This window comes from Oreochromis niloticus, linkage group LG7 (assembly GCF_001858045.2).
Source record: "Oreochromis niloticus isolate F11D_XX linkage group LG7, O_niloticus_UMD_NMBU, whole genome shotgun sequence".
Classification (NCBI taxonomy): domain Eukaryota; kingdom Metazoa; phylum Chordata; class Actinopteri; order Cichliformes; family Cichlidae; genus Oreochromis; species Oreochromis niloticus.
In genome coordinates, this window is record NC_031972.2 from 4,905,510 (window position 1) to 4,933,237 (window position 27,728).

Genomic DNA, 27,728 nt, shown 5'->3' on the forward strand with positions numbered 1-27,728 from the left:
GCCTTAATTCTGTGTGGCATTAATTCGACAAGGTGCTGGAAACATTTCCTGAAGAAAACCAGCCACAGTTACTTAAATCACCCATTCTGATGCTCTGTTTGAACTTCAACAGGTCATCTTGACCCTAACTACACAGTTTCTGCTATGAGAGTGGCTGATTAAGCCAGTAAATGTATTTTGCAGTATTTAGACTTTAAAGGGTCCGTGGTCATGGCCGACTTTGATATCACCGAACCTGAAGAACATATGAATATCTGCCACAGGTAATGTGGCACACAGTATTTGCCAAATATTAGGATAATTTATTTATAAACTCTGACTCAGTAGCTTAATGATCACTGTTGTGTATCTATGTGAATCTATTTCACTGTGACGTTTCCCAGTCTGAGCTTTGACTTCCAGAGATGCTCCAAAGGATTTCTAGAGAATAACTCGTGTCATCAGCAAAGACTACAGATTTATTAGAAAAGCCAGGGGGTCACAAAATGTCCAATCTGGCCAAAAGAATAATGAAAAAAAAAAGGATACAGGGATTTTACCCATTGTTAAACTTCCTCCAGGACATTGTGGGAAGATGAGGGAAGTAAATGTGGCGGTGTCCCTTTAAAAACAAAGAAGTGAGCTTGAACTCCACTGTAAAGACGTCAACGCGATCAGAGCCATTCTGCATTTAATTGTGCGAATCTTCCTCGGACCACCTTACATGATCATGTAGTGTTTATGTGTATGATACATGAAAAATAGGGACACAGCTGTTAAACTCTGAAAGTCAAAGACCACACAGTAAATTTTATATTAGCTTTTATTGGTCAGGTCTTCCAGCTACCTTCCCTTTATCAGATATCTAAAATTGCTTTATGTCTTTAACATGTTTTATATTCATACAGCACTGATGAAATAAGAATTACCACTGCATATTACACAACATCAGACAGTGTTTACGATCCTGAACCAGCTTTGTGGAGCGCAGACATGAAAACTGCAACGAGGTCAAATGATGGGTGGAAATCAGCACCAGAAACTACAGCTGCAACTAAAAGTTCAGCCACAGATACTTTATCCAGAGACGTTCTGCAGTGGACGGACAGGCGTAACTTTCAGGTGTGCAAAATGAAGCCAGTGCGAGTCTTAAACCTGCCAGCAGGAGGCATCTCCTCCGGCCATAAATCTGTGTGTATGAGGTCTATAGAAACATTGGTCTTTGAATTTGTTAAACTTTTTAAATACAAGTTTATTGTCTCAGTTACAAGCTTGAAGACATATTGAATGCAACATGAGAGCTGAGAGCTCAAAAGGCTGTGAATGCTTTGCAGCCAAAGACCCAAACAACACTTTACTTGAAGTTAATGACAAAGCACGGCGCATTATTTCTAAACGCATGTTTCGCTCCAGCCATGTTTGCAAGCCTAAATACAGCTAAAAATAGATGAGACCTCCGTGTTTTTTAACCCGATGGTTCTCCCGTTGTTTTAAAAATCATATTTAAATCTCATTACACATTCAGAAAAGATTCTGATGAAATGCAAATTTTTTAATCACTTTATGCTGATTTTTTCTGTTACATTTTTCAGTTTTGTAATGCTGTTTTTTTTTTTTTTAATCTCTGCCTCTACAAATATAGTTTTACTAAATTACTTTTATTTAAGTAAAGACCAGAATACATCCTCCAGCCCTGGTTTTAAGTGTGTTTTGTGAGTAGCCAAGAAGTTCCGTTTAAATGAAGATCTCATCCTTTCGGCTCTTTACTGTCCATTTTTGGAGCTCCCTAAAGTGAAATGGTGCAATGCACTGAGCAGTAAATCCCAGTTATCACAGCTCATTAATAACACAAAAGACACAGCAGGACTCGCGCAAAACAATTTAATTGCAGGTCTGTGAAACTTCAATTCCCAGTCACATTTCATGAGGAACGAGTTTTCCCAGAAATAAAAATCGCAAATAAATAGCGAGCTCTTTATTATTCTGGTTAATGAGCCCATAATTAAATGTTAAACAGGATTTAAACATCAACTTTCATACGAGTTTAATACAATTCAAATAGCTTTACTTTTTAATTAAATGTCACACAAGGACTCGACTGCACCCCAAGACACAGGTAGCAAAAATAAAACACTGAATGCTAAAATTTTAAATATTGGATTAGAAAAAGAAAAAAGAGATAAGTTCACCCACAGCTGTGAACTGCAGTCGCCTCCCTGCCGCTCGTGGTTGCGCACGCTGGCTGAGACGGTAACGCGACACTCCTGTCATCCATGTTGCACGGTGACTTACAGACCAGCATATATGCAAAAATGAGTGAGTAATGACAACAAAGTTGGCAGGAACATGAAACTCCCAGTGCTAAATAAACACTGCATAGCTGAGTTGCTCACACTGCAAGAGCGGTTTGACTTGTACCATTACATCATTTATAATTAGCTAAACTCATTCACAGGTTATTATGAATCAGGGGGAATCAGAAGACTGTTGGAGTATTTTATAATGCTGTGAGTGTAATATTCATAGAATAACTCCGCCTGAACATTTCAGAACTTAATGGGTTCGAACAGAAATGTTAAATTTTTAAAAGTTCAGTGAATAAATAATAATAAATAACGATTTCTGTCTCTAAAATCAGGAACTATTCGTTAAGGTTTTATTAATTATAAAGTTGTTTTGTCATTAATTGTATTTTGTTTATATGTTAAATGTTTTTTTTTTTTGACGGTATTTTAAAACTTCAAGTAAAGTGTTGGATTTTTTGAAGCAGTTCAATGAATTCATGTTTATCCAGCACAACATCCTGTGCAGAGAAACTAACCGTGGGGCTGGGGCGGACTCGGTAACATCCCGAGGAGTGGCGCCGGCTAACAGCCATTTTCAACATTCAGCTGCCGTCATTCACGTGCTTATGATCAGCCTTCAAGCCTATCTTTCTACAGAGTATCTTTTGACTTGTGGTGAACATTTCATACATGATATGATGAGCAATACAAAGAATGCGGGTAAATATTCTAGTCACAGGATTACTGCGTCTCTTTCTCACTTCCGCTGAACATAAATATCTGTGACAACAGATAAAATGGAGCTTGATTGGGTCACATAATGATTGGTTTGTGCATATGTGTGTCTGTGTGTGTGTTTTTATTAACAGTGCCAGGACGATGAATGGTATCTGAAGAGGCTATAATGTACATGACTGTTATTCAGATTCACGGCAGTGTTAAAGATAATTCTCTCAATAACTGGCCTTGAAAACGGAGATCATGACAAAGTTAAGCATTTTTTTAACATCATCCAAGCCTCTGGGGAAAAAAAGGTTTGTTTATTGTAGCATACTCGCATCATAAATTTGCAGTTTTAAGTATCAAAAACTGATCAGAAATGAGAGTGCCAAATGTGTAGGTGCGTTACCTGTATAACACATGTAAAGGCCAATTTCTGAAGCACTATGCACCAGTATATGTTAAGCCCTAATGTGTCGGTGTGTTTGGGTTTTTGTGTGTGTGTGTGTGTGTGTGTGTGCGCACGCGTGTGAGAGAGAAACTAGTAATCAGTTATGCATTAACCCTGTGCTGTATAAAAGGCCTGGTAACCAAAGGTGTTTTCTCCGCTGTAGGCCACGTACAGAAAGCCGTCCTCGTCCTTCTCCTTGTCGTACAGCTGGCCCATCGTCAGACTGAAACACAGTAAAAACCAAACTCGTTAGATGATGCACAAAACAGTCATTCATATCCACAGGCTTTACCTAAAGACAGATTTGACATCGTAGCATTACTGCGCTGAGTGTTTTCGCCACCTTCATCTTGTTGTTTTGAGAGGTCATGAGTGTGAGCTTCTGACTGACATGTTGGAAGACGGCTATCGGATATCCCGGTTTCTGACCCTAATCATGACCATAATTTACAAAATTAACTTCATGCTTTACTCAGTATCACTTCAAACTACTTCGAGTTAGCCCATTAAGTAATCGGAAAGTGACGTCGCAGAGCAAAGAACCTGCTGGCAATTAAAACAAACGCATATCAAATGTTCTTGTGGAACAGATTCACTTTCAGGCTGACACCATATAAAAAAGGCCTGGGCAACAAACACATTACACCTACAGAAGCTGCTCGGCCATGGAAACCCCTATCCTGAAGCTCCTGGTGCACAGTTAATGCGCTGATGCCACAGGACTGAAATTCAATGAGACTGAAAACCGGATTCAGAAGCTGAGCCTAAGTTGTGGCCCAATACTAGCCCAATATGTACATCCTTTATATACAGTGCACAGATATATCAAAATCCTTCTGGAAGCAACTCTCACCACTCTATAGTGACTTTGGTAATTCGACCCAGTAGTTATTTGGGCAGGTCCACCCTTTGAATGGAGGAACAGATATAAAAGTAATTTGAAACTGTAATCTAAGCACCAGGATTTAACTGCATGTACTGAGGTTTTGTAGATACAAGTTAATATGTGATGTTAACTTGTCTGTGGTTTTGGGCGTGTGACAATCATCCTAGCAAATGTTCATGGGTTCATGCGGGAGATCTGTGGATAGACCCACTGCCCACCCAAAAGGGCAAACTTGCTATGGGCTGGCCTAGTTTAACCCTCAAGGCCCAGATTGTTGTTTTCTGTGGGCAACCAATAATGGGTTTGCATGCAGAAAACCTGCACTTTTCACACTGTTCAGAGTTAAACTGCAAAAGCAGAACTGCAGACCGTTTGCCTTCAAAGTAAAAGTTAGCTGCAGCGTTTGCTTTAAAGGTGGGAACCACGTCGATTTTACAACTACTTAGCTAGTAATTACAGAGACTTACCTGGGACAGCTGCCAACCAGTCTGGGGTTACACATTTCCCTAGCAACCAGGGGTTATGTCACGTCAAATATGACAAAGACTTGAGCAATGTTAAGCTCTACTGTGTCTAAATGTGTCTAAATTTCATTAGACTCACTGTCAAATCTGATAAAAACTACAGGCCGTCTGTATAATACCTTCAATGGGAACGTGAGGTTGAGGAGGTCAGATGCATGTTTTTGCAACATGAATATAAACAGTCCTCACAACAGCTGATTTACGTGTGGAATAAATTCCTCATAAAAAAAATTATTCTAAAATCCCTCGCAGCTGATGAGCTGCAAAACAGGAAATCATATATTTGTTAGGGGTCAGCACTGAAATAGATCCACTTCAGTGACTGTACATTAAACTCCAGGAGCATTTCACACCATCACTGGCCCAGAATGCACTGAATTCTTTAATAAATGTTTCTGATTTACTGGTTGTAAAATCAGGTCCTGGTGCAGCTCCGCAGCCTCACATCAGCACTCACTGTGACACAAATCTGACTACCCAACAACAACACGCTGTTGTAGGCGGTTCACAAAGAAAACAAGAGCACTTGGTATGAAATATGTCCCTTTGAGGCAGAATGAAGCAAGACCATCTACACTTTCTTACTTTTGGTGTTTTGTATTTAATACATTGTTTTTTTTATTTGCAAATGTTTGAGTTTTAAAAGTAAAAAAAGCTGCTATTGGTTCTTTCTTCTGGTTCCATTTATCAAGTTTTACTTTATCAAAAATAAAACTTGATCAAAGCTGCAGACTAGGAGCTGTGCTGCTGAAACATCTTTGGCATCCTCTTGCTAAACAATTCTAAACTACTTGGAGCAACCACATCAGTAGAGACGATGCCAAAAAAAGTTGTACCAGAACCATTTTCTTTTGCGGAACTGGTTCTAGATTTGGCTCCAGCATTATTGCTTTGTTAGTGAAGAAGTGGTGTATGTGCTGTGGCTAGACTTTAATAAGGAGAGCAGTATCAGCATGCTACAAAGAACTCAGAAGCAGATTCCTTAGATAAACCGGCTTCTCTGATCCCATCCTGTCACCTCCAACCAGTCAGAGCAGATGGCTGCAGCTACTTTAGCCTGTGTCTGATGGACATTTCTTCCTGTTAGAAGGGAGTTTGTCCTCCCCACTGTTGTCAAGTGATTCCTGATAAGGGGCCATGTGATTGCTGGGGTTTCTTTCTAATAATGGAGGGTCTTACCCTCACAGTATGAAGCACAATGAAGTGACTTTTGATAGAAACTGGTGCTATATAAGTAAAACTGGATTAAACTGAATAAACTACGAATAGATGAGAGACTTTCACGCTGCCTTCTGAAAGAAGGTACAGGAGCATAAAGAGCATAAAACAGCTTCTTCCCATAGACCAGGGGTCTGCGACCTTTAACACCCAAAGAGCCATTTGGACCCAGTTTCCACGGAAAAGAAAACACTGGGAGCCGCAAATACTTTTTGACATCTAAAATGAAGATAGCACGGTTATTGTTTTTTACCTTTATGCTTTGTATAAACAACTAAAGTGTGTTGCTTATGAAATCCATGAAGTGCTACAGAGAAGATTACATTTTATTTATGTAATGAACACATTTTAAAATTATTTATATAGCAAACGAAAACTGTAGTGAGCTGTCATCCTCTGGGATTTCGCAGCCTGTAGTGGAGCCTTGACCTTTCAAAAATAATTGAAAAAAGCACTATGCTGCTAAAAATGAAAAATAAATATTTGCAAAATATCTGCATAAATATTTATTTTATGTGGTTAATGTGTGTGGCAGGGCGTGGTCTGCAGTGCCGCTGCAGGGGAGGCGGACCCACCTGAGTGGCATCTGCAATCAAGCCTCACCGGCTTAAAGTCGGTGTTCTCTCTGCTGTTGTGTTGGTGTGTGTCAGGCTGTGAGCTGATAAGCTACACCCGGCTGTGTGGGTACAGCAACCATGTTTGAAAAGTGGTCAATAAAGAGATGCTGAAAAGCATGTTCATGCAAACATCGTCGGGTCTGCCGTGGTATGTTTACAATGGGACTTCTGCTCCTGAGCCTCTGCGCACAGCATCTGCAAATCGGGGCTGTACGAAGTCACTTTCATCTTTCCGCAGGACTGTGCACTGTCGTCTGTGAGCGGTGTTTGTTTTTACTGTAGTTCATGGTGGAGAATAGCTGCTCACATACGTATTGAGATCCGAAGATCTATATTTGGCCTACCTGAAGTTGAAAGTCTCGATAAATGCACGGCATTTCGGCGGGTATGGTTTATGCGAGTGTGACGCTTATTTTGAGCGATGAAAAATAACAGCATATAATTTTGTTATATTTCAAGATCACAATACTCTTTCAATTTAGAACTAAAATTTTAAAAAAGAACACAAATAAAATAAAATTCTGTTAAATACTTATAATCTTTTTCCCAAACCACATGAAGCCGCAGTATAAGGACTAAAGAGCCGCATGCGGCTCCGGAGTCGCAGGTTGCCGACCCCTGCCACATCCAAAAAACTGCTGGTCCCTGTGCAATATCTACCTTAAGTGCAAAGTACAATAGTAAAAATAATATATGGTGGAGAGTGGGGTGTCATGATTTATAAGATGAATCATCATGAACATATTTCAATGACCACTAACAATTATGGTGACCAATAACACTTCCATGTTAAGTTGTGCTAATGAACTGACGTGAATTATTTAACATTAGCTTCACCACTACGTGAGCTACCTGGATATTCTTTGCCTCTCTGAAAGGACTGTGACAGTGAGCTCTGTCTCTGTCTGGGTCTATTTGAGGAATTTACATACACATTACCTCCTCTCTTCATTTCTTGCGCTTTTTCATGGTCTTTCATGTCTCTGTACATGTTGATGGGGTAGCCACAGAAGATAATTTTCTTCCAATACATACAGTATCACTGTTTTTAGTATTTACAGCTGTTCAGTGCTGGTAAGTCATGTGACCCAAGGGCAACTAAACACAAGACAGCAAAGTGTCCAAAGAGGAGCAGTGTTTACACAGACATGTCTACGTTCTGGTGAATGGGAGCAAGGCACGGAGAAACAAAGTACCAATGCTATCGCGCTAGTATCGCTCCAATACCAATACCAGTGCTGGTATCGATACTATCGATATTTGGATCAATCCACCCCCTACACCCCCACCCCTGCTATTTTTAGCTACCTCTATTATGTCCATCTATTCCACTGCTTACCCATACCATTGATAAAGCTGCTAACATTAGGATTAACCCCTATGTACTTAGTGTTTTTAATTATGATATTACTCTTTTATTCTTGTTCATGTTTGTCTGTATACACCAAGTTGAGCTGTGCTTCCAATTTCTTTGTTTACTTATGCTTATAACAACCATGAAGCTTATGTCATCTTAAAACTGGTGAAAGCTTTGATCGAGGTGAAAGTGTAGCTTCAGCCTCAAATGGAGTTGGATAAGAAATACTTCTACACCCTGTTGATCGAGGGTAAAATGTGGCTGACAGATTTTAAACATATTTATTTTTATATATTTATTGCAGAAATTTTGCTGTAACTATGTAATGAATTCTGATGAGACCACTAAACTCAAATCAGTTCATTCTTGATTCCCAGGAGACATCTGAGTGAGGAGAACAGATGCTAAAAAAATCAACGAAACTCACATTTCTTTCTTAAGCTACAACTACAAGGTACAATTCATGCAATTCAAAGTAAATATTAACAATATACAGCATAAATATTCATTTCAAAGGTATTGTTTAACTCAAAAGTTCAAATCATCTAACCAATTTGCATTTAATAAAATTATTGAGAAGAATGTGTTGGCACAAGGTTTTTTGTAGTCCATTCTGAAAGAACAAGTACAATAAAAATAAATACCCTGTTCTGTGGTCTCTGTGGTGCACACTCATGAGTTTGACCTTTAAATTTACTGACATGCTCACCTGGACTGGGGGACCGTTTTGTCGACGAAGAGGAAGATGGCTTTCTCTGAAGGCAGCTGGATGCGTTTCCTGATGATCCACATGAACTGGGCCACTGTGATATCAGAGGGCACCAGGTACTTCCTCTTATCTATGTCCACTATCTGAGAGCCAGAAACCTTCTCCACTATCACCTGGGGTGCACACATTAACAGACAAATGCATTCTTACACACTGTGGTCATGCTGTGTGTGGGCCGCAAATCTCCCAATACTGTAGCAAACACCTGCACTCCCTATCTGAAAGCTCCTGGCTGACCATTAAGCTTAGCCTTACATTAATGTCTGTGAGTGAAATTGTAAGAACATATGTCACCAGTAAGCCCTCAGCAGCAAGGTACTGGTGAGGTTTTAAGGTGTGTCACAATCCATGGCTGATTCTTCTATACATGTATGTTTTTATTGCATTCGCAATTTTCACTGGCTGAATGCAACACCAAACCATAACAGAGCCATAACTGTGGCCCATCCCAGCTGCCACAGTGCGAGAGGTAGACTGTGCCCAGGCTGTCGCTGCGTCTGTGATGCACAACATCATTAAAGGATTCAGACAAAGGAGGGAAAATCCCGCTGCACAAGGGACAAGGCTGAAAACTAATTTTAAATTTTTATCTCTGGGGTCCTCGTGTTCTACTGCATTAGAGACAGACGTGACTCTCTATAGTAATCACTTCATGGACTTAGGAATACATTAGTAAACCATGGTCAATGGAAAAAAATAGAAAAACTGAACAGACCTAGGCACTCTGCTGGGGCCTAACTTAATTAAGACAGACTGAGGTGAAATGGAAAGTTGTCCTGTGGTCATTTTCTGGCTGGATAGGCAGAAGAAAATGGATGGATCCTGTGGTCTGGCCAATCAGAATCACAAATTCTTTATGGAAACCATGAATGTTGCATCCTCCAGGCTAAAGATGGGCCATCCTGCTTGCTGCAGTTCTGCTTATTTAAACAATGTCAGAGGACTGTACATTTACCCGATCCTGATGTGAATTTAGCGGGTTTTGGGTGCAGAATATGATTTGGATATTTATATTTAATAACCTAAAGTAGTTCAAATTTGAGATCAGAGTAAAGCTGCTAATTTTCACTCCCCCTCGCATAACTGCCATTCACTCTAACTGCCCTCCCCCACAACTCACCGGTACTCTGTCAGGATATTTGTTGCGTATTTTGGCTGACTCCACACATCGGTGCTCTGAAGGAGAGACAGGAAACAAACAGGAAATCAGAGATTAAAGGGCTGAGCGAGGCCTCTTGGGATTCCTCTGGCCTTTCAAGCCAAGCCTAGTCAGATATATCGGCTCAAATGCACATTCAAGCACAGCATTAAGGCTGGCTGCAGCTTACGCAGACAGAGCGGCAGATGCTTTCTAACATCAACTCACAGTGTGATCATGTGTGTTAAAGTGGACACTTAAAGGCATTACTGTCACAGATCAGTAGTAAGCCACATCAGCAGCTTTTATTAAGTGATTATTATATCAGGAGGAGGAAAGAGCATCTATTGCAGCATAGACTGCATGCAGCAGGGAAAAAAATGAACAGAGGTCAGAGAGGATGAGGTGATGGGTGAGAAGATGTGGTGGCTTCATTTAGGTGCACACTTTCATTAGCCCAGTTAAGAGGCCTACTTTTGAAAGTGTTTCTTTAAAAAGGAACCTCGAGGATATCTGAAGAAAGTATGAAGACAGAGGCTGAGGAGCAAAGCCGTTTCAGCTATCTAAATTTGGAGAGAACTTTACACCAAACTCAGTTCCAAATTCTGGCACATTATTAATAAACATAATAACACTTACACTGTTTGTGTTAGGTGTTACCAGCTCTGAATCACTGAGGAAGCCCTCTTCAGTACCCATTTAAGTTATGAGGCCTAGTTAAATTACCCTGGAAGGGGTTACCCAGCAGAAAAAGTTGTAGCCCTACTGCATACAGCCGAATTTGCCACAACAATCCCTGACAGCCCTTAATCATGTTAGTACCACAGGGTTTCAAAGAGGGATTACATAAAGGCAAAGCAACATTAAATTGTGGGGATTTTAAATTCATTTTGGTTAAGAAGTAACATGCATGCAACGGGAAAACACATTTCAGGGTAGGACTGATTTGATGCATCAGGGGTGTTGAAAGGTGAGCCCGATTTTGACAGCGGTCATCACACTTGCAAGAATAATGTTAGCATTAGTTGCTAGCCATGCAGCATCAGCCATCATGGATTTATATGCTGAGGCAAGCAATACATTTCTACACCTATATGGGATGAGATGGCAACAATGGATGCGGAGAGAAAGACACAGAACGGAGGGTGCGTGACATGACAAGATCTCTCGTTTCATAACAATCCAAACCCCTTTACCGAGGGAATGGTCCTCTTTAAACATCCATTTCATCTTTGCTGGATCCCCGCACTGAGGCGTGACGGCAGGGTCGAAAGGCGGGCTTCTGAATCTGCGGATAATGTCCAAAAATCCAGACAAAAGCGGTCAAAACAAAACGTCAACAACCCCGCTGAGCCAGGAGCTTTCAGCTGTCCGTCTATCAGGGAGGTGACGTCACTGTCTGACACAGGGGAGGTGCTGGTGGTGGTGGTGGTGCTGCCTTCAAGTGCTCCCGGTCCAGCTACGAACGGCAGGAAAGCTTCTAATGCAGGGGTGTCAAACAAAAGGTCCGGGGCCGGGCAAAGAGTGTAATCAGGCATATTAGGGGGCTTTGGAAAATGTGAAAAATGACAAATTTCGGACTTTTAGCTGTATTTTCATGCGTTTTACAGCTTTTCCCACCTCATAGCTATTCATAACAAAGTAATTAAGTAACAAATAAGCAATTAAATGATGCTCTACTAGAGCAATTTATTGATTTACAATAAGTCCACAGACAAAAAAAGAATTTAACAGCCAAAACATTCTGTTTTATAATTACAGAACAGTCTAGACCAGGGGTAGGCAACCTTTCTGTTGAGGAGTGCATCTAAAATTTCCTCAGAAGTCAATGTGCCATATGACTTGCATTAGCAATAAATTTAATAACGCTCTATATTAACAGTTACCAGTGTTGGGACTAACGCGTTATTAAGTAACGCGTTACAGTAACTACGTTATTATTGTGGTAACGAGCACGGTAACTAGTTATTATGCCAAAACCAGGAACGCGTTACTCGTTACTGGGATTTAGATAGGCTCGTTACTCGTTACTTCGTGTGGTGGATATCGCGGAGCTTCCACAGATTCAATAACAAGTGGTGGAAGCCAGCAGGTGGATGAAGGAAAAGGGAGGCAAGAGGAGAGACCCGAAGCGGCCGCCGGTCCGCGTGTCAGGTGAACTGAACTTCAGGTAAGAAGTTATGACCTGCAGTCTATCGGAGTCAGATATAAACCAAGTTTAGGTGGAGTTTATTTTCGGTATGCTGACATTTTCGTACTGCGTGCTAGCTAGCATGACGGAGTTTCTATACAGCTGTGTGGGTGCTATGTTACTGATGTTGAACTTTATTTTGTTCATATGGTTAATTATTAGAGTTGCCAACCGTCCCGTAAAAAACAGAATCGTCTCGTATTCAGAGAAAATATTACGCGTTTCGTACTGAGGTGAAAAGGAACACAGTTTGTCCCGGACTTCAGCTACAATGAAAAAGACACAAAGCTGAAGCTGCACAGCTGCCTCTTCTTCTCTCATTCTCTCCCGTTTCTACTTCAATCACGAAACTGATCAATGATCAGCTGATCGGCTTTTCTCTCTTGTTTATTTATCGCCCACTTTGCGCCAGAAAGAGGAAACCAGCGGATGTCGCGTTAAACAACAGCAGCACGTTTAAGCTTGATCAGCTGTTGTTAGAATTTATTTAATATTAATTTCTAGTATCAGCTGATGTTTGCTGGAGCCACAGCTGTAAAGCTGCTGGTCATGATATCGGTTTGGTTATCTGGTGAGAGGGAAACATGAAGATGAAACCAGGAGATGTCCTTACTGAATCATCAGAGCTGAACAGGTGATGGAGAAACAGGTTTACCTTTTAGGTGACATGAATGAGTTGAAGGGAAGTTATGAACTGTTTCTGAGAGACAAATAACACCAGCATCCTTTTCTACGTAGCTGACAGCTGGTAACTGTGGAGGGGCGGGTCTAGCAAAGTGTTGCCAGGGGGCCAGGTAGGGCATTAACAGGGAAAGGGGGGCACAAGGAAATACTTTTCTTTATTATTCTCATTTAAAATGTCTCGCTTTTAAAAAAATAATTATCTGAGTCTTACAACAAACAATTGATAGATTGATACATATATACCATCAGAACAGTGTACATCACTGTCACAACAGCGTTTGTTTTCATTCAAAGGCTTTATGATTTTTCCTATAATGGTGGGCCGGTCTCTAGTCAAAATGCCTGGGACGATTTTTTTGTCCCAGTCCAGGTCTGTATGCAGCTCATCTGCAGTCTGGTGTTACCTACATCTTCCTATTCAGAAGGCAGAATTTCCAAGTTCTGAGTACAATCAAAAGCACCACGACTGCAGTTTTTGTGTTGGATGTAAAAAGCAGGCTAGAATCATGGCGGCGGTCAACGACGGTCCAGGCGTGGGATTTCTCTGGTGGAAATGTGCACATTATTTTTTCCTTTCTATTGGTAGGTGGCACAGTGCACTTGTGGCAAGTAAGCAAGCTAGAAGACTGAAGCAACACATTAACAAGAGAATTCTGAGTAAAACCAAAGTTACTTTCCCTAGTAACTAGTTACTTTGAAAGTAACGAGTAACTTGAAGTAACTGAGTTACTTTTTTAGAGAAGTAACTAGTAATGTAACTAAGTTACTAATTTAAAGTAACTTACCCAACACTGACAGTTACACACTATATAGAACAACTTTATAGAATTATATCTGTTTGCAGATGTTGGCAGCTATCAGCTATTTTGAAACCAAAAAAAGACTCTTTTTATCCATAACAAGAACTCCATAAGAGTAAATGAACTGTACAACAGAAAACGCAAATGCTATTTATGGTCTCCTCACAACAATGATAAGAAAAATGAACTGGGCCAATATGGCATGTTTGTTAATACAGGGATACACATGTTAATGTGATCTCTGGTCTCCCACTCAGAGACACAGGTCTCCGAGTGTCCAGCATTCAGACGGCTACCCGAGGACACTCTTCATGTGAGAGAAAATCTGCTCACACAGATATGTAGAGCCAAATACTGTCAATAAGGCCTCTGCAATGTTCTCAAGACAGTTAAACTTGTCAGGTAGTGATGTCCAGCAGGTGAAAATGCAAGCTCCATGAACACACACAGCTGTGGATTCCAGCTGTGTCTGTATTTCTGCAAACTTTGACCCCACAGAGTCGAGGTTTTTATTTCAATCAGCTGCATTTTGATGTCGCATTACCTGGCATTAACTCAGCCAGTTAATGTGAGACAAATCCAGCTGCTCATTAAAGCTTTCTGGTTTGATCAGAAAAAAAAACATTGGTCCATACACCTGAAAGTCCCAAAAACGCATTGTGAATTCTGTCTCGAGTCTACGGATGTATCTGTGTATTTCCGCTGTGCTGATGCTGCACTGAGCGGGCAGCTCCTGAAGCATTTGAAGTGTCGGAATGTGGAAATTTCAACATCGCTTGAAAAAACTGCCAGCTAGCAACGTCCCTCTCACCGGTAGGCTAAGTTATTTTTAGCCAATTACAAGTTGAATCTGGTAGTTGGGGTTGTTAGCTAAGATACCATCATTAAGAAGCGGCACAATTAATGTGTCTATGCGAGCTAATTTGTGATGTGCGCCACTGGCCCGGCCATTTATTTTTTTAATGCACCTTCTCAGATTAATTCACTGCGTGTCGTGCCCAGGGCTGGACTGGGACAAAAAATCGGCCCGGGCATTTTGACTAGAGACCGGCCCACCAGGTATTATAGGAAAAGCCATAAAGCCTTTGAATGAAAACAAACGCTTTTGTGACAGTGATGTACAGTCTTGTTGGTATATGTATGATTTCTATACATTCTATACATCTGATAAAAACTTTGGTTGTAAGATTCAGATAATTATTTATTAAAAGCGAGACATTTTAAATGTGAATAAGAAAGAAAAGTATTTCTTTGTGCCCCCCTTTCCCTGTTAATGCCCTACCTGGCCCCCCTGCCAAAGCTTTGCTAGACCCGCCCCTGCACAGTTACCAGCTGTCAGCTACTTAGAAAAGGATCCTGGTGTTATTTGTCTCTCAGAAACAGTTCATAACTTCCCTTCAACTCATTCATGTCACCTAAAAGGTAAACCTGTTTCTCCATCACCTGTTCAGCTCTGATGATTCAGTAAGGACATCTCCTGGTTTCATCTTCATGTTTCCCTCTCACCACATATCCAAACCGATATCATGACCAGCAGCTTTTACAGCTGTGGCTCCAGCAAACATCAGCTGATACTAGAAATTAATATTAAATAAATTCGAACAACAGCTGATCAAGCTTAAACGTACCGCTGTTGTTTAGCGCGAAATCCGCTGGTTTCCTCTTTCTGGCGCAAAGTGGGCGATAAACAAACAAGAGAGAAAAGCCGATCAGCTGATCATTGATCAGTTTCATGATTGAAGTAGCAACAGGAGAGAGAGGGGAGAGAATGAGAGAAGAAGAGGCAGCTGACAGCGTAAAGACAGAAACACTCCGGCTTTGTGTCTTTTTCATCCTAGCTGAAGTCCGGGACAAACTGTGTTCCTTTTCAGCTGAATACGAGACGATTCCGTTTTTTAGGGGAAAGTTGGCAACTCTACTAACCTTATGAATAAAATAAAGTTCACTATCAGTAACATCATAGCACACACCCAGCTGTATAGAAAATCCGTCATGCTAGCTAGTACGCAGTACGAGTTATTGTAACTGACTGTAAAAAGTCAGCACAACGAAAATAAACTCCACCTAAACTTGTTTTATATCTGACCCAGATAGACTGCAGGTCATAACTTCTTACCTGAAGTTAAGTTCACCTGACACTCGGTCTCTCCTCCTCCTGCCTCCCCTTTCCCTCATCCACCCGCTGGCCTCTGTGGAAGCTCCGCCATAGCCACCACCAAACAACTGACTTATTTTTATACATCGGCCAGCATCTGGCCAATCCACCACCTTTCATTGTTTCATTGTACAAGAAAAAAAAAAAAAATCATCGGCCCGGGCAAATGCCCGATATACCTGATGGCCAGTCCAGCTATGGTCGTGCCAACAGTCAACCCTTCGCGCCCAGGGTTGCTGACCCCTGGTCTAGACAGTGAGATAGCAAAATTGTTTCTGTAATTTTACACATTAATTTTTTACAATTTAAGCCCAGAGTCATTAAGACTGGTGTTACTTTTTCACTAACTACATTAGAAAAACGTTATCATGTAACTATTTGGGCTATAAATGTGCAGTTAAACCTCTGGTCAATGACAATAAGCAGAGTTTCACTTGTCTGGCCCACCTATCTGTATGTGGGCCACAATGTAAAATTTGAGTTTGACATCCGTGTTAATGCATAATGAACCCATCCAACCATCCATAAATAAAAATAAAATAAATAATAATAATAGTAACAAACACAAAATTATTTTTAATTTTGATTAATTTTCTATTGAGTATATTTATAATTATTTACATATCTTGTAGCAACTAATGTCTTGTTTTAAGATGAGAACTACCACACAAAATTTCGTTATGTGACTGCATAGTGAAAAATAAAGAATATCTGGATTGGCATGCAAAACAGTCTTAAAGGGATGCAAAATGAACAGAAAGTAATAAAAATAAATAAATAACAACAGACATGTTCGCAGACATGTATTTGCGTCTGTTTTCAGTTCGCAACTTAAAACAGACGCAAAAGTGGCCTGAAACAGATGCAAATTGACCAGATGCAAAACGACCGAGACGCAAAGAGACCCAAAACAACGTGAAAGAAAAACTAAAAGATAATCAGAGACCCAAAGTATCCTCAAATTACAAGAAATAAATGCAAAGTAAGCACAAAAACATGGAATCCCTGCATGCAAAGCTTTTCTGCTTCTGTTTTTTTTTTCTGTTTTGTGTGACCTCTGCTAAGTGTGCTCACCGTGCTGCTATCGCGTGAATGCAGCACAAACGCGAACACTGGCAGCCATGGCAACCGCCAGACGCTAAGCTAGGAAGGAACATGGCGCGGTACTTGGTGCTAACATAAATAGCACGTTAATTCACTGTGTTTTTTGACCAATGCCCTACTAGAGTCACTTCATTACGGAAGCGGTTGGATGGCTAAGGGATAATTTATGCTTCCTTAGCATTTTATTGTCGGTTTGCCCACGCTGGTCCTCCGAGGGTTTTTCCGTCGGTTAGCATCTTTGCTATCTGGAAGATTGAGCTGTTTATACCTCCAGCACACTTATGGCTTCCTATGAGGTGTACTCTCACCCGGCTTTGATTCGGTACAAAACCAGCGTGTGCACGAAAGCCACGCTGTTCCTGGTTGTGGTTCTGTGCCTCACCTACATCCCGCCTCTGCTGGTTGCTTACAGGAGCCAAGGTACATTTACGGTCCAGAAACTCTACATGCGCTCTAAAAACTACACCCTTTAGCAGCCACGCATGCCACGCTAATTGAAGCAAAATATTTGTTTGCACGTCACTCATGGAATAGCACCAGGGTTGCGCCACGCAATGGGATCTCCATAGTTGTAAATAATGTTAGCTGGGAAGGCAAAATCCTGTGGCACTTCCTCTATTCTCCCAAGTCTGCTAGGTATCAAAGCATGGCATAAGCCATGAAGTTTTAAATTAAACTGATAAAACTCCAGATTGAAGCTTTTATACACGTATTAAGATTCATTCATCAGACTTCATTTATCTCCGTCAGGAATCACAGGCTCCTGGTTTCTCTTATTGCTCTTGTATGACTGTGAAACATTAAAACGCTTAATTCATGTCTGCTTTAAAAAGAAAACACACAGAAAGCATTGCGCGTGGTTGTTTGATTGCATCACAGGCAGTAATTATTTTCATGTTTATTATTACAACTGATAAACAAGTGGTTGGTGGTGTCCATGTGTAAAATGACAACAGAGTTGAAAACAGAATTCGTCAGTAACATCATCAAGCTGCTTCTGTTTTCTAAATGAGAATAATTTAAGAAGGGTAATTTATTATTATTTTCACTGACTTTGAATACAGCATGGTTGTTGGAGCCAGACCGGTTGATTTGGGTGTTTCAGAAACTGCTGATTTACTGGAGTTTAGTGGGATTTCCCCACACAATAATCTCAACTCCAGTCTCTAGACCTCCACGGAGTGGTTCACCAATTTATTTATTTTTTTGAAATGGGTGTTAGTCTGATTTATTTTGCATATGTTTGTAATTACACCAAGTAGGTAGTTGTAGAAAACTGAACAGTTTGAGTCATAATAAGTGATACAAATATGTGCTCGCTGTTTTCAAACTTGTTTTTAATTTTAGGTTTTTGGATAAAAAGGAGCACTTATGAGGAACAGCCAGTTGTGAGATTCCAGTACCAGACTCTGCTTGTTGCAGCAACCAGTACTCAGGGAGAATATGTCGCCTGGAGCACCTTCCCCCAACTTAACAACATGCTAGGAGCCAACCTCCGGATTCCTGCAGTCACTGTAAGAATGTGTTCATAGCACCCTACTCAAATCAGTTCTCTGGTAACAAACTACAGCAGAATTGATAGAAGATATAGAATAATCCTTTAATTGTCCTACAAGGGGAAATTTGGGTGTAACAGCAGCAAGAAAGACACATACAAATAAACAGTACACAAGACACAGAACAGAAACATACACAATTTTTACATATTTACATCAAGTTGAATGGTTACCAAAAACAGAGTACTGTACAGTTATTAAATTAAATTAAATTAAATTAAATACAGATAAGAGGCAAACCCTGGTTATAGTGTGAATCGGTTGATAAAATAGTGCAAGTTACTTCGCTGATGTAAACCTCTATGTTTGTTGGGAGCAGTTTTGATTGTACAGTCTGACAGCTGCAGGGAGGAAAGACCTGCGGACCATGATATTTAGGTAATGAACTTAAGCACTGTGTTCACAGTTGATTGGTTAGCAGGTGACTGGATTGGATTAGATGAGATTAGACAGGTGATTAGTGGTAATGCTAAAATCATAATTTAGAAGTAAGAAACTTTGCCGTGGCATGAGCTTCATTTTCGTGCTCATTCTGTGTATGTGTGAATTGTGCTTTTCACTTTAATAAGTGTGCAGAAAATACCCTAAAAGGTTATTCTGAAGAAAAAAGCAGAAACAGCAGAAATGTAACCAGTTAGTTAGTGCGTCAGTGTTTTTCATTAGTAGCACCCAAGCATAGGGCTGCTCAATTAATCGAATTTTAATCTCGATTACGATCTGGGCTTTCAACGATCATTAAAAATGACTGAGCCGATTATTAGCACCTCCCTCGTGCTTTACTCTTGCGCTGCTCCGTGTGGCAAATCGAGCGCACCTCTCTGCGTTTTGAACACGCGTCACAACAATTAAGAGGACCCGAGGGAAGCTCTGAAAGCTAAGCAGAAGTTATTTGGAGAGGAGAGGATAACGGCTGCTGAAGAAAGAATGCCGTTGGTTGAAAAGAGAGATAAAACGACTTCAGTGGTGTGGAAACATTATGGGTTCGCGGAGTCAGACGTGGATCAAATATTATGCAGTATTTTGAAGTTCACTAAACATAGATGTTTACATTTTTCTTTTATTTTTTATATTGCAAACATTTCCACTGTAATCAGTATTTGCACACTATTTTATACTATTTTTTGACAATCTTTAAAGCCATTATTCAATACATTGTTATTGTTAAGTAAATATCGTCCAATAATCGAGATCTCAATTTCAGTGAAAATAATTGTGATTATCTCCAAAAGTTGAATCTGTTCATCTGGACGTAGCGTTTTGTGGGAGAAACGTTTCGTCACTCATCCAAGTGACTTCTTCAGTCTCAGCTGACTGCAGGTTTCCCTAAACCTTATAAACAGTACATTTGCATAATGACTGAAACCAGCCCACTGAAGGAACAATGGGCTGTGAGGTCAGTTCCTTAATCATAATTATGCAAATACCCATGACCATTGATCAACAATCACTGACCAAAACCCACTGATCAAAGAACACTGATCAATGGCCATGAGTACCATTCACAGAGGGAAAATTGTGATTATCATTTTTGCCATAATCGAGCAGCCCTACCCAAGCAGCAACTTATGGGGCTGAAAAATGAAGTTAAGGCCAAAGTGCCAAAAACATGCAGTTCCACTGATTCCCTTTTGGGGCCGTCTCCAAGAGTATGGCAGTCTCCATAGACTCCCATGTTAAAATGTTCATGGAAGCGGTTTGCTAAACAGGCTCGTGACCATTAAATGATAACTTAGCATGCCACCTTGATGGGTTTTAAGGTGTTTATGTTATTATTTAGTACTGTGGGTATTTTTTGTCAATGTCACAAGGTTGCTGTTGAATTTCATTTATGTGGCTGAGCAGCTAGCTTGCTTTGAATTAGGAGGCAGCTTTGTTAAGGCGAGTGTGTCCAGTGAAGCAATGTTTTTCAGGTGAGCCAGTTGAATGGAAAGTTTGCTCGGTTATCTCAGGATGGTGGTGCATGAGATGCAGCTTCTTGTTCATTGTAATTATTCAATTTATTTAATGCCATATCAATGTTTGGTGTCCCCATGTCGATACAACACCGCCACAAAAAATCAGTCAGTATAGAAGAGCTGCAGATTTGGCATTTATTTTTTTGTTTTTTCAGCTCCACAGCGAATTGTAATAAATGTACAAAAACATTAGGTAAGTCTGTACTATACCATCACAAATCTACTGACGGGCCTCACATGGGTATTACCTTGATTTTCTTATTTCATACAATAATTAATCCGTTGTCAATTATGTTATATTTCCTTGTAGTCCAAGTGAGCATATTCACATTGCTTTTGCTGCTCAGTTTGAGTTTACTGTCATCGAAAAGCTGGAAAACTCCCAAATTCTGGGTTTATTAAGCAGCAAGCCCTGATTTAAAACAGTGCCCGTTCCTGCATAATAAACATCATGTTTGTTACTGTTTATACTAAACAGTGAACAGTGGACAGACATGATTTTTTACTTTTAATAACAGTAAAGTCTGCTTTGTTCTTCTGTGACTGCACTTTGCAGGTGAGAGAAGAGGACCAGAACCAGGATGGGAAACTGGACCTCCTGGTCTTTCAGCTGCAGCTTCCTCTGAAGCCCAATGAGCAGGTGTACAGCATTCAGCTGCTGCTCACCTTCAGCTACCAGCTCTTTGTATGTATCCCACAGCATTACCCACTCGCACAGACGCTCTATGAATCTGTTCAGCTAGTTAGTGCAAATTAAAGGTTGCACATTGAGCCATAAATAACATGGTTCACCACTAAAGATGCCCCAAAAAGGCACCAACAGCAATAAGATGGCCTAGAGGTCCACGTTACTGACTTAAGATAGTTTAGGTTTGACCTTTCCTCTGTAGGACTTTAATCAGACAAGCCTTCCTACAAACTTTAAACCTGAGAAGGAGCCATAAAAAGTTTATTTCTTTCACTTATGAAACTGATGTTATGAAACGTGATAAAGCATGTGAGGTAATGGTGGGGCTGGAGCTGAGAGGCACAGCTCACCACATGTGATTTTTATCAGTTTTAGTAGCTTTGGGGATTTTTTATAGCCTTTTAAGCAGTTCTAAATGTCAATATTTCTCTCACTCTGCCTGCTAAAAATAGAATTCAAGCAACAATGAGAGGGCCTCTGCTACATGTTTACCAAATTTGACTCATGTAGCTCAGCTATGTGTCTGTAGTACTTTATAATAGCCAGCATCGGTGGCGCTCTAGAGCCATTTTGAAATGCTAAATCAGTAAAATATGTAAATTTTATGTAAATTTTCACCAGATCTGAGGCGTATGCAAAATTTCATGAATTTTTTAAGCCTCAAAAAAGCGATTCATTTGCCTAAATATTGATAATTAACAGAGCAGTTAAAAATAACCTTCACACTTTTAGTGCTTGGGCACCAATTATTACATATCTAAACACATTTTTCCTGATAGTTAATAAATATTACCTGTTTAATAACGGGTATTTCAAAGTGTTGTAAATAATAAAATGTGGCCTTCAGTATGACAGCACCATGGCAGGGCCTTCAGGACCGTCTACGGCCAGTTGTTCAGCTCAAGCAGAGCGAAATGTTTGTTGTTGTTGTTTTCCTAGCGGATGTCCACCGTGGTGATGCAGAGTCTGGCATACGTGCAGCACTCCTCTTGTGTCCCCGGAGCGAAGCTGTTCATCAGCGGAGACCTGAGGCTGCAGCAGAGGACGCCTTTGCCTCACAGGGGGCTCTACAATATTTATAATGTAAGAGGACACGGGATCACCACCTTTTTCTCTTGCTACACCCTTTCGAGTAGATGAGTGCTTTGCTACCACATTCTGAGCCTGGAGCAGAGCAGAAAGGCACTTTTAAGATCTGATATCCAAAAGGTTCGTGCTTCAGTGGTTAGTGTCATTGTAGTATGCATGTATTTGGTTTGCTAACAATGTTTGCTAATGTTAAATTAAACACACCAACCACATCCCAAGCGTCTTGCTTTATAAGAAGGGTCATTCACAGCAGAACAGTAGCTTTTTATCTTTACTGTCTTCTGTACAGGCAAGCCTCTGTGTGCTGCACTCACTACCACAGCAACAGCCCACTGAACACGCTTTTACACTGGGTGTAAACATGATAGTGTCAAAGAAGCACCTGCCCATATTTGTATCCATATGATGTCATTATTTAGAATATGTGTGACCGAGACATCCTCAGCAAATGTAACTCCACATAAAATAAAACAAATCTGCATAAAATACTCCTGAAGTATTTATTTAATGTTTACTTTAATATCAGAGTAATTCATCTAGTGATGTCTGTCCATCCGTAGGTACAAGAACTGCTAGCAGCTGATTGAGCGGGTCTAACGCTGCTTATTTGGTACACTCACTCTGCTTTATGCAGTCATACTCCTATTTCTTAAATAATTAAATTAAATGGTTGGATCGATAAAGATGATTTTGTACAGTATTAATGAGGACCAGCACCTGTGCCCTTCAGCACGTTGATTTTAGATATCGAAATAATCACAGTACAAATATATAGTTGTACTACATCATGCATCTTTGCTGTGTCAGTGTTAATACATGCTATGGGGGATGTTTATATGTTAATGTGCTATGTTTTCTCTTCCTCTGCGTTGATGCTAAGGAGTCGGTGATCGACGGCTCCAGCCCCTTTGCGAGTGCGTATGACCTCGAGAACATAATCAGGACCTACCAGGACAGAAACTGTGAGTTGACAAAGGCGCTGCTCTTGTTCGGTTTGATGTGGATTTAGTCAAATGTTGTAAATGTGTATTTTGTTTTCCTGCCACAGTGACCACAGTGCTGTCCTGCCCGATGCCCCTGTGGACTATAGGACGAGCTGCTGCTGCTCCCTTTGAGCTTAAAGCTGAAATCCGCTACCCTGTGGAGGTCATCAGATATCCTTTGGATAAATACATTCAAATGGTTGGACATGTTTGTTTTCACATAGAGTAACCTTCAAAAAATATATCTTTGAATACTTTCTATGGGTAAGGTTTATGTAAGGTGGGACACTGCAGGCATGTTTTTCTCGTGCACTGCTCAATTTTGAGTTTCTGAGGTATTTTATATAGTCTTGTCAGTCCTCCGGCATGCTTTTGCCATGCTAGTACAAAGGAAATGTCCAAAACACTCATTGAGGTGCTTGTTTTACAGCTGGTGAATCTGGTGAGTTAGAGTAACGTGCATTAGCTTAATTACTAAGTGCTTTAATTGAGCTGGTAGAAACTGGATCCCCTCAGGAGTTTTGTTTATGGAAGACTGTTTACTTTTAAAAAGTTCAGTCCGTTTGCATGATATTAACATTTTATGTCAGGAGACTGGGATGTAATTTTCTTTGTCCCATTCAGTGCTTTAGTTATACACATGCTAAACTTTGCTATGAAGTTTTGGGTGAAAGCTGCAGAAACATCAAGTAAAATTCAGAAACTTGTAAAACACGAGTAAAGAACATTTAAAACAAGGATGTTAAACTCATTTTATACTGTGGGCCACATACAGCCCACTTTAATGTTAAGTGGGCCAGAGGTGGTAAACCCCCCTTTTTGTTACTGTACAGAGGTTTAACTGCACATTTAATCCTGGAGATGTCTTAATATAAGAAAAAGAAGTGCAATTACAACATTACCATTACGTCATTTTTCTGCACAGCAGAGAAATGCTGCTGTGGTAAATGAAACAAATGTGTAAAACTACAGAAAAAGTAGCTCATTGTTCAGACTGTCATGTAATTATATTGAACAAACAGGAACTTTCCTGTTATTTAATCATTAATATATTACTTAATTCCTTTGGTGTAGTATGAATGACCTTAAAAGGGGTCATTAGTAGTAGGCGAAGCTGTAAACTGTGCCAAAATACAGTTAAAAATTTAAAATTTGTGCCCTCGCATTGACATTTTCCAAAGCAGTTCAGAGGCCCAGACTGGAGTCTTTTTTGGGCCGATTCTGGCCCTAGGGCCTAATGTTTGACACCCCTGATTCTGGGGTGTGGTGTCTAATTTTTGTCATTGTTTCTGCCTTGACTTCTCCCTCCACCTATCGTCCTGGCTTCTGGGAAACCATCAAATTTGCCTGGATTCAATATGTCAGCATCCTCCTCATCTTCCTCTGGGTCTTTGAACGCATTCAGACATTTGTTTTCCAGAACCAGGTTTTGACAACTGTCCCAGTCCCAGTGGGAAAACCCCACATGTCATGATGCAGAGATAGTGCTTCGACCCCCTTACGCAGGCTGCCCACAATCTTCTTTGTCCTTGTTCCTCTTTGAACTTCCTGCTGCTGTTGCCTCCTGTTTGTTAACTCAGGTTTACAGTAAGCAGTTAAGTGCTGTCCCATCATCATCCAGAAAACCTGCTTTGGTGATCTGAAACACATTCACACATTAGGACGAGCCAGCATCCCCGCAACACCAGTACAACCAGCACTAATTCATCCATGTTTGTCACACTGCTGCACATTAAATGATAAAACTGCTTTGATATTTGCTAAAGATCAGAATCAGTCTGTCTTTAGGTTGGAAACATTCAAGTTTGCTTCTTTTGTGCAGAGACAACAGTGCATGTAGCGCTGACTGACCTACGCTGGCACAACTCAACAGCTGCCTCTATACGATAAACCACACTGAAGCTGTAGGACTCACAGATGTCGCGTTATCTCGAACGTCCACGGGTGTGGCAGTGTTGAAAACAAACTGTCTGTTGTAGTTATGGCAGTTTAGAGCTATTTCTCTGAAAAACGTTTAGGAGTTTCTGTATGAAATAAATCCCATGTGGCAAATCCTGAAGATTTTTTTCCTTTTTCTTTACAACTGGAGGAGCGATGGAGCAACCTCCTCTAATGGAGCTGCTTAGTTGTTTCTCTGAAAAGTGTATTATTTTCTTTCTGTTGCTGTTTTCTAACAACTGTTTAGGAAATATGAGAAGAGTTTGTGCTACAGTATGAGTGTATGTGGCAGAATCAGTCTTTTGTGTTGTGGCATAATGGATAACAAATATTTTTTTACAGTTTAACTATGTGTGTCTGCTTTAACCAAAACAAGTGTGTGATGATTTATTTTCCTAATTTATTTATTTATTGTTTTTTTAGAAATTATTCAGACTTTTTTCTGAAGCAGCCTGTTGTGTTTCATGTTTTGTGGCCTTTTCAGGAAGCCATAACTCCAACTCACAACAATATTCATCTTAAGGCATTTTATGTCATAGGGTTAACATGCAATGATCTAATGACCTCCTGTGTGAAAGCACTTTACAACAACCGAGCTGATGGAGGGCAGCGAGTAACCAGAGGTCATAAATGTGCAGTCATGGCCTCTGAAATACCAGCAGGAAGCCTGCTTGAGAAGAAGAGATAGGGTTAATCGTGAGGTGAATAACACTTAATGTCTGATGTTTTATCACACCTGCCCTTTAAGCTTTGGTGCTTGAAGGAGGAGGAGGAGGAGGAGTCTGTGTTGCTGGTTTGCCTGAATGATGTTTTTGTAGCAGTCCAAGCTCCTCTGTGTTTTTTCCGCTTTTAGTCATTCAGGGCTTTGCACAAACAGCAGATGTTTTTATTCAGCGTGCGTACAACGTGGACAGCCAGCAGACTGTGAGCAGAGTGGGTTAGAATGGCTGACCTTACTTTCAAGCCTTTTAATATGTCACCAAGTTCTCGCTTTAAATTGCTGTGCAAAATTCTTGAGACACCCCGCATTTCTTTATTTGTTGTTAAGAAAACGGGAAATAGGGGCAGTGATTTATTGAAACAACATACAAACATGCAAACATACATGGAAATACAGATTATAAGGGAAAACTACAGTCTGTATAAATGTAAGTTTGAAAGTCAATATTTAGTATGACAACTTTTTAAACCAATTATATAGATAGTTTGGCTTCTTGACAGCATTGAGAGAATTTCTGATCAGGCTTCAGTAAACAGTAGATCAATTGGATCAATTGACCTCTGATGACTGATGTCTGTCTTTGATGGATCCCCCCCCTATTTCTTAAGGACAAAATTTTCAGATAACCGTTATGCATTTGTCCAGTTTCCTTAAAACTTTTAAGGATACAGGTGCAGAAGTACCGTTTCATATCCATCAAACTGTGTTATTTTGGGTATTTTTCATAGATTCAACTAAATAAAGGGCAACAAATGATATTTTCTGAGATACACTGCTAGTAACAAAATGCCTAAAAATACAATTTAAAATTGGTTCTTTGCTAAGTTGTCTGTTATGTGTAAAAACCACACTGATTTCTACACACACTGGTTTCTACACACTGGAAACCACACTGGTTTCCACACATCGAGAAACTCATTTAGGAGCCTTTTTTATACTTGAATGATTTACAGATCAGTGTTAAGTTGATTTTAAAAAGCATTTTCTGAATGCTTAAGAACACTTTTACACATTACAAGAAAATCTGGCTAATTGGAAACAAAATATGCAGAAACAAGGGGTGGCTCGAGACGTGCACAGTACGGTACCCTTCACACTAGCAGGCTGTGCAGTTACTTCATTTTGACTTTGGGTGGATAGCCTGTCTCTCTTCCTCCCTGTGACTCACCCTCCAGAGAGATCTTTTTTAATGTGTGTGTGTGTTTATGTGGTTCTCTGCCTGTACCAGAGCATTAGCTCATTTAAACCAATCAGTCAAAGTTTGTGCTGGACGAAACAGTTCAGTAACACCCAAGCAGCTCACCAACTTCACCTCAGAAAGATTATGTTTAACCATTCTGTGGGCACTAAGTTTTATTTGTTCTCAAGGTCAGATTATCTGAACATATCAATAAAGTCTTGGCTCGCTTCCTGTTGATGTCATTATCTTTATGATCCAGTAATGCATATACTCTTATATATTGTACATATAATTATTACTTTCAGATTTAGCCATTCTTATATTTTTGCTTGTTTTACGTTATTGTATTTTTGCACAACTCTGTTGCTTGAGAAGCTCGCACACAAGAATTTCACTTGCATGTACTGTACCAGTGTACCTGCACATGTGACGTGACAATAAAAGTGATTTGATTTGATTTGATTTGATGATAAGCATGATGCATGCTCTTATACAAAAACATCAAAGGTGTTTTATTATCAACTACACTTTACCCAAGAGACACAGAGACGACATTGCATTGGAACGTCTGCCCCTGGCTCACTGAATGCAGGATGTCCATTTACAAATTCTTTAAAATACAACAACACCACAAACATAAAGTAGAATGTGTGACTGGAATATTATACCTGACAATCAAAGAGGTCACATTCTTAACTTAAAACCTTAAAATAATCAAATGGGTGCGTTTTTCAGACTGG

At 40.2% G+C, this 27,728-nt stretch overlaps 2 protein-coding genes across 2 annotated transcripts; one reads left to right on the forward strand and one right to left on the reverse strand.

Annotated features, from left to right (window-relative positions):
* Positions 1 to 947: 947 nt before the first annotated feature.
* Positions 948 to 11,386, reverse strand: gabarapl2 (GABA(A) receptor-associated protein like 2). Its single transcript, XM_003439413.5, has 4 exons — positions 11,141 to 11,386; positions 9,927 to 9,982; positions 8,747 to 8,919; positions 948 to 3,658 (listed from the first exon to the last, which is right to left on the reverse strand). Exons 1-4 carry the CDS (start codon positions 11,172 to 11,174, stop codon positions 3,544 to 3,546), a joined length of 378 nt encoding a protein of 125 aa, XP_003439461.1. The 5' UTR covers positions 11,175 to 11,386; the 3' UTR covers positions 948 to 3,543.
* A 5,483-nt stretch (positions 11,387 to 16,869) lies between these two features.
* tmem231 (transmembrane protein 231) lies at positions 16,870 to 27,444 on the forward strand. Its single transcript, XM_003439559.5, has 7 exons — positions 16,870 to 17,298; positions 18,226 to 18,392; positions 20,946 to 21,074; positions 22,017 to 22,160; positions 23,047 to 23,128; positions 23,215 to 23,320; positions 24,461 to 27,444. The coding sequence occupies exons 1-7, from the start codon at positions 17,160 to 17,162 to the stop codon at positions 24,621 to 24,623; spliced, it is 930 nt and encodes a 309-aa protein (XP_003439607.1). The 5' UTR covers positions 16,870 to 17,159; the 3' UTR covers positions 24,624 to 27,444.
* The last annotated feature ends 284 nt before the right edge of the window (positions 27,445 to 27,728 follow it).